The following is a 14913-nucleotide window of genomic DNA, read 5'->3' as shown; positions in this document are numbered from 1 at the left end:
AATCCAAATAGACAACAACAAAAGACAGACAGAAAATACAGTTTTCAACAGAAAGGCTCCTGGTCAGATTAACAAATAGCTTTGTAATTTTAGGAATTTCAGTGCTTGGGAAAAAAGAAGACATCTATACCTATCCTGTCTAGGACATTTATCTCAAGTTTCATTTTCTGTAACGGTCCAGTATAAAATCCTATGCCTGTTGAAGACAACAGTGAAACTCCAATCAACTTTAACAAAGAATAAAATGGCATCTCAGACATCACAGTAGCCTTAAACTCTTCTGGATGAGCTGATCAACACTTGATAAATCTACCTGCAATCCAGGCAATTAATCCAAGAAGAATTCTTAACTTCTCTCTCATTATACATTATAATTATAAATACCAGGCAGAAGATCAACTTCTGGAAATATTTGTAAATCTAAAACTATACTTTAAGATAGCTCCATTACTTTCTGCAAAATGTATTATTTTACTGACCCTTCAGCTCCTGAAATGGGACTCAAAATGGTTTGAATGCATTAAAATAACACTCTTCAAAGAGATTTTTCAGTTATGAAAAAACCTTTTTAATTAAAGTATAAAAGCTAACTAAATCCTTTGGTGCTAGGAGTCAGGATTATCCACCTACTTACTCCATTGTGCTTTATATAAAATATGCTGGGCAAAATTCTTAATTCTGGCACTGTGACACATAACTCATCACAGGAGTTAACCAGTTTCAACAGCATTTGATAATTATGTGCAAAATTAAACCAATGAAAGAAAGAAAAAAAATTCTGTTTCAGTAGCTCCAGTTGAAACATAAGCAGACAGTGGTTAACAATTTTAGATCTGCATAACTTTAAATCTGATATTTCTTATGTACAAGTGGAACTTTAGCAGTTTAGAAATCAAAAAGCTCTTCAGAATTGTTTAGTTAAATCCAAGCCATTTTTGGCATGGAAAAAAATTGATACCATTTTTTTAACTGGTAAGAGTCACATTTTCTAAACTTATCCAGACTTTTACTCAGTTTCCCTATTTTACTCATGACTAATCTATACCTTATCTCATCATTCACCCTTTTGCTTTCTTTTAAATTATGAGGTACTAGAAGACTGGGAGCAGAAAATAATAAGTGACCTTACTAGAATATTACATCTTTCTAATGATACTTGACCCAAAAAGGACACCATTTGAATTTTAGCATGAACACAATAAAAGTTTCCAGAGTATTTAGTAAACAACATACATTTTCTCAATGTGTGCAAAGCTATGAAAATAATAATAATAAAAAAAAAAAATGCAAACCACTGAAATCAGATCAGGTAGTTAAGAAATTACATCAAATGATATGCTGGTCTCACTTTGCAGTTAATTTAGAACAGTCTAAATGTGACATAACTTCATTAACATAAACTTTCTCTCTCACTGCAGAACAGATTAATAACTTTCTGACTAAAATTAAAACAAAGAAAACAATCTATATTCATTTATAAGATAAAGGAGAAAAAGGAAGTATAATAAAATGCCTGCTTGGATTGAAAGGTGCATATGAAATTGTAGAGAAAAGAAACAACCTGAAAACTATCAAAACTATGAGAAGTCAAAATGGTTTGGCTGTCACAAGACAGACAGAAAAATATATAGAACCTTTTCCAGTTACATTTTCTTTAGATTTTTTGTTTGATTGTACTGTTGCATGCTGCCACTATTTGATTTTACTCTAAGTCTTAGAACTTGGTATTTTTCTGAAAAATCCAACTCATGACGTTATGCAATTTATAATATTCTCTCTTTTTCTTAAAAACTATAGTTTCTAACCTTCTTGCTTGCTGAAAAATAAACTGTAGGGGTTCTAGAAAAAAAAAAAACTAAGCCTTACAGATTAACTTCTAGTTTATTTTTATTTTAAATCTATTGTGATTTATCACTAGGAGTTCAGTTGATGTACCAAACTATGTAACAAAATTATGACCTTGTGCATAACAATGTGTAAAATATGTTAAAGCATTTTACTACTATATGGAAATACAATGTTGCCATTAATGCTACTATGAGGAAATAAGATCAGGTTTTAGAATTAGCAGAAAGCAAAAGCTGATTCAAACAGCTTGCAACATCACAGGCAACACATACTAAAGCTATTAACCATAGGAAAACAAAAGAAACTCAAACTATTTAAAACCATCACTGAAGATGCAAAACCTGTAAGTAACAAAGAAATACCTAAGAAGCATTTGGTTGCTATCAGAAAGTTCTGGTGCACAGATCATGTTTGTACCAGTTGGTTTCTAGTGTTTGATGAAAATAAAAACACTTCCGAGTATGCTGTTGAGCCTACATCATAAAGCTTCAAGAATCATGTGGAGGCTACATTTCAATAAAAGCATAGTTACCTGAAACCAAATACAGGAAAACTGTATAGAAATTTAGGAACGTAAATTTCACAGGTGCTTTTAAAACATCCCTCCTTCGTCCAATAAGCATTGATGAGATACATCTAATCTAAAAGCCTAGGCAGAACTCCCTAGTTTTTTAACCCACAATTACCCCAGGATCATAACATACTATACACAAAATACCTGTACTTCCTCAAGGGAAAGACTGTGATTTTTTTCTGAACTACTCCATAAGGAAGTTTAATAGTTTAGAATATAAGTTCTCTTAATATCGTTTTAGGATAGTGTGTCTTATCAAACTTGTAGCCCAGTTGTATTTGTTGGACTATACCTTGCTTTGTATCTTCAAAAAGAATAACACTATATAATTTCTCTGCTGTCCATAAACCCAAGCCCCTTTTAAAACTATCTATAAACACTAGAGGCTTTGGACTCAGAGTAGCTTGATTTAAAGGTTACGTTTAACTGAACAGTATACCCACAAAACAAGAGCACACAGGAAAGAGAACAGTAGAAAAATGTAATGATTTTCTACATAAGATAAATACACAGAATAAACAACACCTACAGGGAGAAGCAACTAATGATTTCTGGATAGAAAAATAAGTGTTAGCTGAATGTTATAATGTACTGTAGATAACAATAGAGTTATTGTATTTATTAAAAAAAATCTTAGCTGAATGTTCTGCTCACATAAATTAAAGTAAAAAGGTATAACTGTTATTTGCAAGCAGTGAAAAAGATATATTTGAAATTAACTCAGAAAGCTGGAGGTTTACTTCTGGAAATAGAATTTAGAACACTCATTGTTAGGAATTCCTTAAAGAAAACACAGATGTACCTTTATCCATTTCCCCAAACTAAGCCATGAAGATAATTGAGGTTCTGAGCCACAAGCTTCTGCTCATGAAGAGCTAAACAAAAAGAGGCTAAAAATGGAGCTTGACTTTAGGAATTGTATCTCTGATACATTTCTCTTAAATAGTCTGACAAGGAATGCTTATGGGAAAGAGATTTCACAATAAGATTGTACTTTAAAATGGCAAGTGTTTAATGCTAGACTTAAAACTGTGCAAATATATGGCATAATATTTGGGTTGCATTTTAAATTACTTCTTCCTAATAATTTCTGTTGGATGTCCATTCACTGTTAGTCAGGCCTGTGTTTGGTCCAGAAGTGACAGCTAATATAACGATTTAAATATCCTGATTTCTTCCTATCTTGGAAAACATCTAGGAGCAGGATGAAAGAGGCAAGCCAGGCCTTCCCTTGCAAGTCTGAGCCACAGAGCAGGTCCAGCTGAAAGGCAGTGTGTTACCTATTATCTTCCAGCCAAGACTAGTCGTTAACTGTGCATTTCTTCAGTTCAAAGGTGCTTTAAGTCTCTTGGTATGTGGTTGATGTCACCAAACCACTGTCTCAGCTGGAAGATAGGACTGTTAGCATCTGTGATCTGTAGTTATTCTGTTTTTTCTTCTTACTGGAACAAAGAAAGAATACTCCCACATCTCACACTGATCACAACCAAGACTAAGCAACTCACAGTATTAACTTCCATCTGAAATTTATGTCTGATAAATCTCAGCCCCTTGAATTCAAGGCCAGAGCAAACTCTAAATATGAACTTACAAGAGCACTTTGAGATATTCAAGTTATACAAATAGAAAAGGTGCATGACTGTCAAATTAAGAAAAGGAATGAAGGAAAAATATCTGTAGCATACATTCAGTCTACACTCTTTGCAAAAAAGGAGAGAAGTGTTTTTCCAGTTAAATGTGTTGGATAGAGGTGGTAGAATTGCTGTAACTACACAGAAAAAGTGTGTTGACTGCAACGACTTAAAAGGACAAAAAGAAACTTCAGAAATATTAATAAAGCAGAAGAAAGAGTGATGTTACCCTAATCAGGCAAATTATAATATTCCGTCCTTTAGATATCTCTTACTAAATTCTGATAGAATTCTTAATACATTAGGTTAACTATAAAAATGCATACAAACTTCAATACAAACACCAAAACTATATACTAAGCATGCTCTGTAAATGTAGAAGAAATCTTACTTCAAAAATACAAGTTCACTTTTTTAATTGTATGCTGGAAGTTTTAAGTCAAGCCATTTTTATACTTAGCACTTTTTTTTTTCTGCCAAAACACAAGCATATCTCAGTTTCCATTAACTGTACAGACATTTTTATTTCAAGAATGTAGATTAAAGCTTGACATTGTACAACCAAAGGCTACCCTCAAATTAAAACAAGACTACAAAGAGAGAACAGAAACAAAGGGGAAACAGCTCATTCTGTAGGTCATCTCCAAGCACATGGAAGAAAAGAAAGTTATTAGGAATAGTCAGCATGGATTGAGCTAGGGGAAGTCATGCTTGACCAATCTGATAGCCTTCTACGATGGTTTGACAACCTGGTTAGATGAGGGGAGAGCAGTGGATGTTGTCTACCTTGACTTCAGCAAGGCTTTTGACACTGTCGCCCATAACAGCCTCATCGGCAAGTTCAGGAAGTGTGGGTAAGATGGATGGACAGTGAGGTGGATTGAGAACTGATGAAACAATAGATCTCAGACAGTTCCGATCAACAGCACAGAGTCCAGTTTAAAGGCCTGTTGCTAGTGGTGTTTCCTAGTGGTCAGCGCTGAGTTCAGTCTTGTTCAACACCTTCATCAATGACCTCAATGAAGGGACTAAGTGTACCCACAGCAAGTCTGCTGATGATACAAAACTGGGAGGAGTGGCTGACCCACCAGAAGGCTGTGCTGCCATTCAGTAAGGCTCGCCAGGCTGCAGAGTTGGGCAGAGGGGAACCTAATGAAATCCAACAAGGGCAAGTGTAGAGTCCTGCACCTGGGGAGGAATAACCCCATGCACCAGTACAGGCTATGGGCTGACCTACTGGAAAGCAGCTCCATGGAGAAGGATGTGGGAGTCTGGGTGGACAAGTTAACCATGAGACAGCAGTGTGCCCTTGGGGATGAGAAGGCCAATGGTGTCCTGGGATGCATTAGGAAGAGTGTGAACAGCAGGTCAATAGAGGTTCTCCTCCCCCTCTACTCTGCCCTGGTAAGGCTACATCAGGAGTACTGTGTCCAGTTCTGGGCTTCCCAGTACAAGGGAGACAGGGAATTACCAGAGAGACTCCAACAGAAGGCTAAAGCATGCTTAAGGGACTAGAACACCTCTCTTAGGAGGAAAAACCTGGGAAAACAGATCTGGGGCTGTTTAGCCTGGAGAAGAGAAGGCTGAGAGGGGATCTAATCAATATTTATCAATACCTGAATGGTGAGTGTCAAGAGAATGGAGCTGGTCTCTTTCCAGTGGTGCCCTGGTAATTGGGCAAGGGGCAACAGGGACAAACTGGGACACAGGAAGTTCCACCTCAACATCAGGAAACTCTTCTTTACTCTGAGGGTGACACAGCACCAGAGCAGGCTGTCCAGAGAGGTTATGGAGTCTCCTCCTGTGGAGACTTTCAAAACCCTCCTGGATGCGTTCCTGTGTAACCTGCCCTAGGTGAACTTGCTTTGGCAAGGCTGGACTAGATAAACTCCAGAGGTCGGTTCCAGTCCCTACGGTTCTGTGATCCTGGATTTTGTGAATGGACCAAAGCTCATTATTGCAGCATGCTAGAGTGGCTGTAATGATGTAAACAGGCTAGATTATGGAATAATTTAATCTATTTTTAAAACCTTTTTCTAAAATTAGTATTATAATTAGCACATCCCAATGAGACAAAAATGTTCTGGAATCGTCACACTTGGCTTTAAAAAACCCTGTTTCTATTAGAAAATTTTGCAGTTTTCTGGTTTAGGTAAGTATGAATAACTTAAAGTAGTAGTCACTAATGAGTTTCCATTTTTCAGTGAAAAGTTCCTGTATTTTGTTGGATAAACATATTCATTCTGAAAATTTCATCTTATAATTTATCTTAAAAGTTCTTTATCTTTTTCTACTAGTGTGTTTGATGGTATGCAGAACAGAGACAAAACACCTTTTTCAGAGTGCTGGCTAGCTTCCTGGTTTCTTTATTTTATTTACTTGGGATTCTGGGACTATGGAAAAATCAGAAAATATTTTATTGAGATCTATGTACCCTGAACTAAGGGGTGAACAAAGATCCTCAGAACTACTTTGTATGAAAAGTACACCAGTAGGACTATGTGAACAATGCTTTTATTCTTAGGGTAGCTAGCAGGACAGCACAAGGCTTCAAGAGTGTAAGTGATCAGCCTGTCTTTTGCCTTAAAGAACAAGAAGGTAAGTAGTGCAAGCTCCTGAGCAAAGAGATAAAGCTTCATCTAGAAAGGTATACTGGGAAGACTGCTTTTAAAGATTTAATAACAAAGCCATTGTTACTATTAAGATACAACAACATGGTGGCTGTTCTGCAGTCAGTATTACAGACAGGTAATAGTGGCTTCTACTTGTCTCCTTTTCTTTTTCTCCTCTGGCTTATTGCTAGCCAGATTCTCTAGTACAACATAGTATTTTTCATGTTACAGGTACCTCTTTAGTAGAATTATCCAGTGCATTGTAGTTCCCATCCTTCAGCATTATCTTTACAGATTCTCACAGCAGAGCTTAAGATCGGTATGAACTGAGTATGAATGGGAGTGTGCTTGTGCATGCATGTGTGTACACATGCAGGACATGGATTAAAGGAAAGGTATGCAGTAACTGCTGCACAATGCCATATGTGTAATGTCATTCTAGTATAATCAGGGAACAAACTGGCATAAAGATAATGTTAAGAAAATGCCACCCAGTATACCTAAGTAAGGAAAATAAGGGAACTATGCAAGACATATGGTGGTATTAAACAACATAGTAAATTGAGTAATAAAGAAAAGTAATATCCACTCTTAAGATTTATATAATGCAAGTTCAAAATAACTTTGTCATTGTGAACAAAGAAGATGACAAGAGAGGTGATGCTGATTACATAATTGGCATAATTTCACTAGAAACAATTTCATAGAAACAATTCTAGTTAGATCATTATGGCATACGTCTTGGTGCAAACATGATTTTGAGTGTGAGTGAATGAAATCTGTAAGTGAATGAGCTTGAGTGGGTAAAATAAGCTTGCTTGGGGGATTCTATAAGTATCAATCACCCTTTCTTTACTATATGATCCAATATGAATTTAATACGTATCATATTGGCAGAGTTCTCATGCTTACATGTTATGCCCAGCACAAGATAGTTACAACCACAGATCTTACCATGAATACGTATTTAGTGCTCTAACTACTTCTAGAAGTGATAGTAAGATCACTTCAAATTAAAGTGATATCTGTGTTTGAAGTTGAAGATTGAAGATGTGTTTGCCAAAACCCAATTGTACCCAAGGCCACAAAATATGCTTAGTACACTATACCAAACTGTTCATTCAATTGGATTTTTTTTTTGGGTAATAGTTATAAAGATACCTTACTTGATATGCTGCTGTTCTACCTACGAGCTTTCTGAAATTAAACATACTCAACATTTCACTTCAGGAGGCTAGTGACATCAGTCAAATAAAAATTAGTTTCAAAGAAATGTACTGAATTCTATTTTTTCCCCTAAAATTTGTTGTTAATTGTAGTTTTGCATATGCATATTCACACATTCTTTCACCATTGGCACAGCCCTTTGTGGTCACTGTGCCACCGCTTCCAAAGATGTTAAAGCTTTCACAGGGTCCTCAGGAACAACCAATGCTGAGGGAAAATACTTAAGTCAAATTACAGGTAAACCATTATGGTCACATTAATTCTTTGCAGAGAGAGGAAATAACACCAAACTGGACTTAATCATAAGCTCTCTTATAAGCAGTTTACACATAAAGCAACATAGTTACGAAAACAAGCAGTAAAATTTGAAATTCAGGCTCTTACTGCTTTTCTTCATCCTGTGGGATAAGAACTCAAAGCAGTTAGGAAGAGTCTGTTCATATCATATCTCACTGAATTATTATTACTTTTTGCAAATTTATTACAATTTCTAAGGAAATATAATTTTATGTTGTCTGATACCTAACTTCAGTGACTTCAGTTGGATATGTAGCAAAATTCTGTTTTTCACAGCAGAGCAGATGAACAAAAGTTGCATTAGAATTTCAGCTTTTCCATGTAAGGAAAGGTAAAGGCTTTATGAGCTAGAAATGTTAATAATTCATATTCATTTCACACTTTACCTCTGTTTCTGCTGCATGGGCTGTTGTCTCATAGCCATATATTGCATATCCTCTTGTAGTCGATTAAGAGGAGAGTCTGGCTTGACACGAATCCCATAGTAATGATATTTGGAGTTCCCCCTTTATGAAAAAGCAAGAATTAAAACAACAGTAGCACTATTTTTATGCATCTACACTATATGTACTTTACAATTTACACTGACTGAAAAATAGTACCCATAAATCAGGCCTGACTCACCTGTCATATCTGTTTTTTCATGGACGTCAGTTTACCACCTTTGGAAAATCAGTTAACTCTCTTAAACAAATCTTGTATGGCATTTTAACTTGTAATTCAATTGAGTAAGAAAAATTAAATTAAAATAAATACAACTTATAGAGAAACACAATTCTCGGTAATTTCCAAACAACAGGCTACATTTTACTTGCACAGATAAAAATCTGCAGTGTACTTATCAAAATGTAAACAAACAAATAGTAAAAAAAAAAAAAAAAAAGAATTAGAAAGGCATCTGGAAAAGCATGAAAGTGTTTAACATTAAGAGACAGAACTGACAGAGAACCACTACGATATTTAAATACAGTTTATAATACAATTTTAATATAACATATTCAACTAAATTTTAGTTACTTTTAGAGTGGTAGACCAGTTTCTTAGTCATAATTATTACTTGTGTTTTCTATTATACTTCAGGATTTCATTAACACAAACCTAGTTCCAAGTCTTCTGGTCCGTAATCCCATGAAGATCGACCTTATGAGTTTTCCAAAGGAGGCAGCATTGACTGGATCCAACTTGTGTTCCTGACAATGTCGTAAGTAGTGGTTGTAAAGGGTACTTCTTGGAAGGCTCACTCCTTCTGCAGTTTCGTAGTTGTCTAAAAGCCATTGAAGCTATATTACATACAAGACATAAAAAAAAAATTATTGCTTTATTAAAAATATTTTAGCCATACAACATTAGCTTAGGACAGTTTTGAAATCATTCTTCAGGTCTGTTAAAAAATTGCTTCCTTCTTCAGAGATTCCTTAAATGCCAGCTATACCATAGTGCTTTAGGATCTTCAGAACTGCCAGGAAATACCAGAAACCATTGCACTTGTGACCTCAGATAAGTGCCTAGTTCTTAAAATATTTTTGATTCAGTACCACACATCAATTCTTGATAAAGGTACCTATGCTTTGGAGACAAACTGTTAAGAACCACAAAGAAAAAAGTAATCATGAATGTAATTCACATAACTTGTAGAAAATTAAATCCTTGGACTAATTATTGTTAGTTAATACAGTCGTAAACCTGGAATATTACACAGGTCTTTTCTGCCTGTTAAAAAACTATATGACACTTAACTGAATATAATATTCTTTATTCTCAGATACATATAAGATAAAAGCTATTGCATGTAAGTCAAAGAGCAACATAGATAATACTGAAAATAACTGATACATGTAAAAAGCATTAGGATGCAGTCCCTTTCAGTTGTATCCTGTTTGCCTTTGACTTTGAGGGGGAACAAAATGAAATTCCTGGCAAAGTATTAAACTTTTAATGTAATTGTAGTGAGTAATTTTAAACACATGTAAGAAAAGACTTTTTATGGAATATCGTTGGACTTTCCAAGTCATTTACACTCATGAACCGCATTTAGCTGTGAGTAGTACAGAAAAAAAAAAGAAAAAAGTAAAAAGGACAGTCTAATACTTCTAGATTTAACATTAGGAGAATGCAAAAACAGATCAAAAATAATATAGGTTGATGACACATTTCAATTACAGTTTTGTGATATGCTAACACTTTCTTTATTTTTCGCTAGTACTTGCCATGGCTTCAGTTCTATGAAATTTTCCTTTTGATATAGCTTGAATGATTCACAAATTTAATTTTCTGATTTTTATTTCTCTGTTTTCCTAAGTGTTTACATGAAAGCATTATAGTGTGAGTATTCAAACTTGCTAGTATCAGCTATCAGCCACTTTGCTAGTATAATGTCCTATCAAAACTCTGAATTTAGTTTGATGATCCAGTGAAAATGCAAACTGAGGACATTATGTCTTCAAGACTTGCTACAAACTTTTACTCTGATGGGCTAGACATCCACACAAATGTGCAAGTAATTTTAAATTCAGTCCAGCAAACAGCAACTAGCATAACCAAAACACAAACTATTAAGCAAAAATGAAAGACATACACAGTCTTTGTGCTACTTAACCCTTTGCAGAATTATTTTCTGTTAGAGCAGTGCACAAATTCTTTTCCATCAATGTAGTGTAGCTTACCAAGTGAAGAACATGAATATTTTAGTGTGCAATAGCCATTAAATGTTTTGGTCCTGACCTTTTATCACAACATTGTTAAGTACTAAAATACAGATGATATCAAATACATTGAACTTATAGCTATGTCTTAGTGACAGTGAGAAATTCACCAATACAAAAGAACAAACATTACTAAAAAATTTACTCTAGACCATTCAAACACCATTTCCATGTTTACTTTTTATTGAAAACATGCCCATAACTTTTCCATGTTCTTAAACAGAAGTGCTACAAAAATATAGAAAAGTGAGATGTAACTGCTTCCAAGACATAAAATTTTTAGCTTAGTTTGGAGGTAATCTTTCATTTCAACTAGACAAAATGAAAAAGTACAGTTCCTCATCTTTGTATCATTTTTTGTATCATTATTTAAAAAGTCTTAACATTCACAAGTGCTTCTAAACTAAGCACATGTAATTTTGAAATAAAGTTGAAGAAAAAGTATAAACATAAAAATTAACTTTCATATGAAAGTATTAAACTTATTTCACTAATAACCTGACATAAGCCTGTCTGGGCTTAGAAACAAAGGTAATTATATCTTTAATCTGTTGCATTTTATCTCTACTTAAAATACAGTATTACATCTATATTTATAATATAAACACTTACATAACTTCTATCATATATTATAAAATTAATAATTCAATCAGAACAGATATGAAATGTGAAGTATTTCTGTTTTCCCTCAAAAGGAAAACTTTGTCAATCCCAAAAGACTAACAAAAAAAAATTATTTTCTCATTGTGGTCTTTATGTAGCATTAAAGATACTTTCCTTCAGATAGTGTTATGGATCACTTTAAGTGCACTTCATTAACAGTATGAATTTCTAAGAGATGTTATTTAAATCATAACTTGCATCATTCAGCTCACACACACACACAAAAAAAAAAAAACAAATCCAAAGGTAAGTGTAATGTAGGAATTGCTCCTAGGTGGAGTTACTTAGTACCAAAGGCTTGAACACATGACTTACTAGATTATAGTCTGGAAGAAAAAGTGTAATTAATATATGACTTTTAATTATTATAGTCTGGAAGAAAAAGTGTCGTTAATATATGACTTTAAAAAAAAATATATCCAAACATTATAAAACCATTGTAAACAACCTCTTTTTTAAATTTATTTATATTTTTTAACTATCAAGATGGAATATAATTCTAAACCAGAACTGTTCGGTTTGAATCCTGGCCTTTTAATACACAATACTGAACATACTGTATGGGTGAGATAGGTAAATGTATGACATATTTGCAGGTCAGACCTGATAAATTTACTCCAATTAAGCTGCAATGTTTATAACATTCAACGAACAATTAATCAAATAAGTAAATCACATGCAGAAAAAAATCAGGAAAGAAAAGAAATCACAGGAGAACTGACAAACTGCTTTAAGTGGATACAAGTGAAGTTAGAAAAAAAAATCCTAGAAAATCTTGTACAGATATATACTGAAAATCTCAGTCCCAAAACTAATACTGGCCTACAAGTCAAAATATCATCTGCAAAGCGAAAGTTAATTAAACACAAAAATTAGAATTCTGTTTTAAAACCTATTAAACCATATTATTTTAATAAATGCCAAACCAAACCATAGGAAGTCAAAATCAAGAACAGTTTAAAGAAACAAAGGCTTAAACTTCCTTCATACCGTTCTAGAATCTAAAGACAATGAGCACTGTTTAAAAAATAGGCAAAACATCCAATAAATTTGGTCCAGATTGTTAACTTCTTCCAAAATGACCAAGGCTAGGAAAGTCTGACACAAATATACGTACAGGGAATTTTAATTTCCAACCCCCCACCTTCCGAGTCAAAGATACATCCATATCAGAATAATTTTGGAAAAGCCTTCACAGGTAAGAAAGAAACACTGTTATAAGAATTCACAGTTGGATGTGAATCTCATTATTTGGAACACATTGTGAACAATGCATAGCACCAGGACTGAGTGGAACACAGTTTACTGGGCACAGCAGCTGATCTTGTAATGCTTCTTGGTTTTATGCTAAGATTCCAAACTTCATAATAGGATTAAATAGAAACTTAACAGCAGTTCAAGTGTTTCAAGTCTTAACGTAAATTTCTGCCTCTTTGGCAAAAAAGTTATGGTCCCTTTAAAAACATTTAGGTAATAATGTTGATATATCATCTGTTTAATACTAGTATGATATAAATAATAAGGTTTTTATACTGTCTTATCTTCAAAACAAGTATTCTGTAAACATCTAAGGTGGAATTGAAATGTCCTTCTTTATAACATTTTATATAACTTCATGTAATACTATTCTCATAATAATATGACTGATATAATTTTCCTCTTTTGATCTTGACATTTTCTAAAGAATGTTTGCTTAAAATTTCCACAAAACAATTCTGACTTTGACATAACCAGAAACATACAGAAAAAATCCAAAACCCAATCCCAAACTTCCTAAAACATGCGTTTTTAATTGGACTTCTGAGAGACAGCCTCTACCACCACATTCTTACATTAAGACTACAAACCAAATTTAAATTTCTTCTGCAAAACAATAAAGGAATTTGAATTTATGTAATTAGTAAAGCTGAGAAAGAGGAAAGAGGTAAGATGAATACAAACATATTAACATGGCCAAAATAGAAAACACATAACCACAAAAACCAGAAGGAAAAAAAAAATTCACGATACTAGCAACTTACAAAGTAATATTATGATTTCTATAATAAGTTTAAAATTAACATTGGACCCTTTTCCTTCATTTTTAAATTACCCATGATGGCCTTATCACTGTATTTGAAGATCATGTTTTTACTCAAGTATCTTCTAGCTTTGAGTATGGAAAGTTCTTAACTGTAAGATTTGCATAATAAGAACAAAGGGAAAAAAACAAACAAACAAACAAAAACCAAACAAAAAACCAAAACTGAATATGGCATTTTTTTGTACTTCAAATTAATATAATGCTTTCATTTTTTTTCCAGGTCATCATAAGGATCTTTACAATTCTTAAGTAATTTCATAATAAACTCTCTATTCAGAATAAATGAATACCTAAAAATAATCTAAAGATACTATTTAGGCATGCTTTTTGCTTCTTCTCTTCCTCTTCACATGCCCCAAAATGAATAGAGGGTACACAGACTTTGCTTTGTAGGCAGCTTTACTTAAAATGTCAAAAGGAAGCTAATGTAGAACTATTTGAACTTTAGCTTGACATTTACACTATAATCAGCAAAACAGTCAAATGTGTTGTCTTAACACAGTGGTAGACCATAGGAAACAGGTAACACTCTGCAATATACCATAAAGACATTTCATCTGACAAAATAAAGCCATGGGAGATGTAGTAGAAGATTACAAGCAGCTAGGATGAGAAGATTAAGAGCAAAAAGTAGTAATAAAATAAACCAAACGTGTAAAGGCAGGCTAAGCATGCAGAACAAGCAAGAAAGAGCGTATGTGAAGAAGAGACAACTTACATGGCTGTTGAGAAGAGAGCTTCTGTGAGTGGACAGACCATCAGACTTTTGCAGTGTCTCAATCGCCATTTCAATCTGATAATAGATGTCATTAAAAAAAGGGCTCAAGACAAGATAGTAAAAAAGCCTGATCAGAGAAGTTTTGACAGATTGCTTATAGATCAACAGAAATGCCTGCTTTGTTCCCATCTAGGGCATATGCTCTATGAAAAGGCCTCATTCCAGAGTCCCAGTGAACACAAACCTCTCCAATGAGGTCAGAAAGGCATTTTGCTTGAATATATACTGTAGGATCACAGCCTCAAAGTCCATTTTACCTTCCATCCTGCTCAGAAAATTAAATTAACAGATTTACTGGTGAGCTGCACTGAAACAAAAATAACCCTGTTTGAACAAAAATATGATAACTACTTTTAAAAAAATAAATCCTTATGTTTTCCCTTCAACTGTATCAGAAAAAAAAAGACATGCACAGCTTGCAACAAGAATTGAATTAGAAACAAAACTTCAGCTCTCTGGATTAACAAAACTAGTTCCCAAGACCAAATAATTCAATAG

The 14913-nt window shown here is 33.9% G+C and overlaps 1 protein-coding gene across 2 annotated transcripts in view; it reads right to left on the bottom strand.

The window, feature by feature from the left end:
- The window catches only part of RFX3 (regulatory factor X, 3 (influences HLA class II expression)), a 54779-nt gene that overhangs the window by 11272 nt on the left and 28594 nt on the right, over positions 1 to 14913 (bottom strand). Inside the window, exons 4-6 of one of the 2 annotated variants that reach the window (XM_008948233.1) lie at positions 14356 to 14430; positions 9288 to 9469; positions 8576 to 8695 (exon numbers count right to left, since the gene is read on the bottom strand). In XM_008948233.1, coding sequence (XP_008946481.1) covers positions 8576 to 8695; positions 9288 to 9469; positions 14356 to 14430 — 377 coding nt within the window. The remainder of the gene's footprint in view (positions 1 to 8575; positions 8696 to 9287; positions 9470 to 14355; positions 14431 to 14913) is intronic. The other variant, XM_008948234.1, reaches the window with a different exon arrangement.

Source organism: Merops nubicus, unplaced genomic scaffold (genome assembly GCF_000691845.1).
Source record: "Merops nubicus isolate BGI_N331 unplaced genomic scaffold, ASM69184v1 scaffold22029, whole genome shotgun sequence".
Taxonomy (NCBI): Eukaryota; Metazoa; Chordata; class Aves; order Coraciiformes; family Meropidae; genus Merops; species Merops nubicus.
The sequence above is the reverse complement of the archived record's forward strand: the minus strand, read 5'-3'. Positions and strand labels throughout refer to the sequence as shown.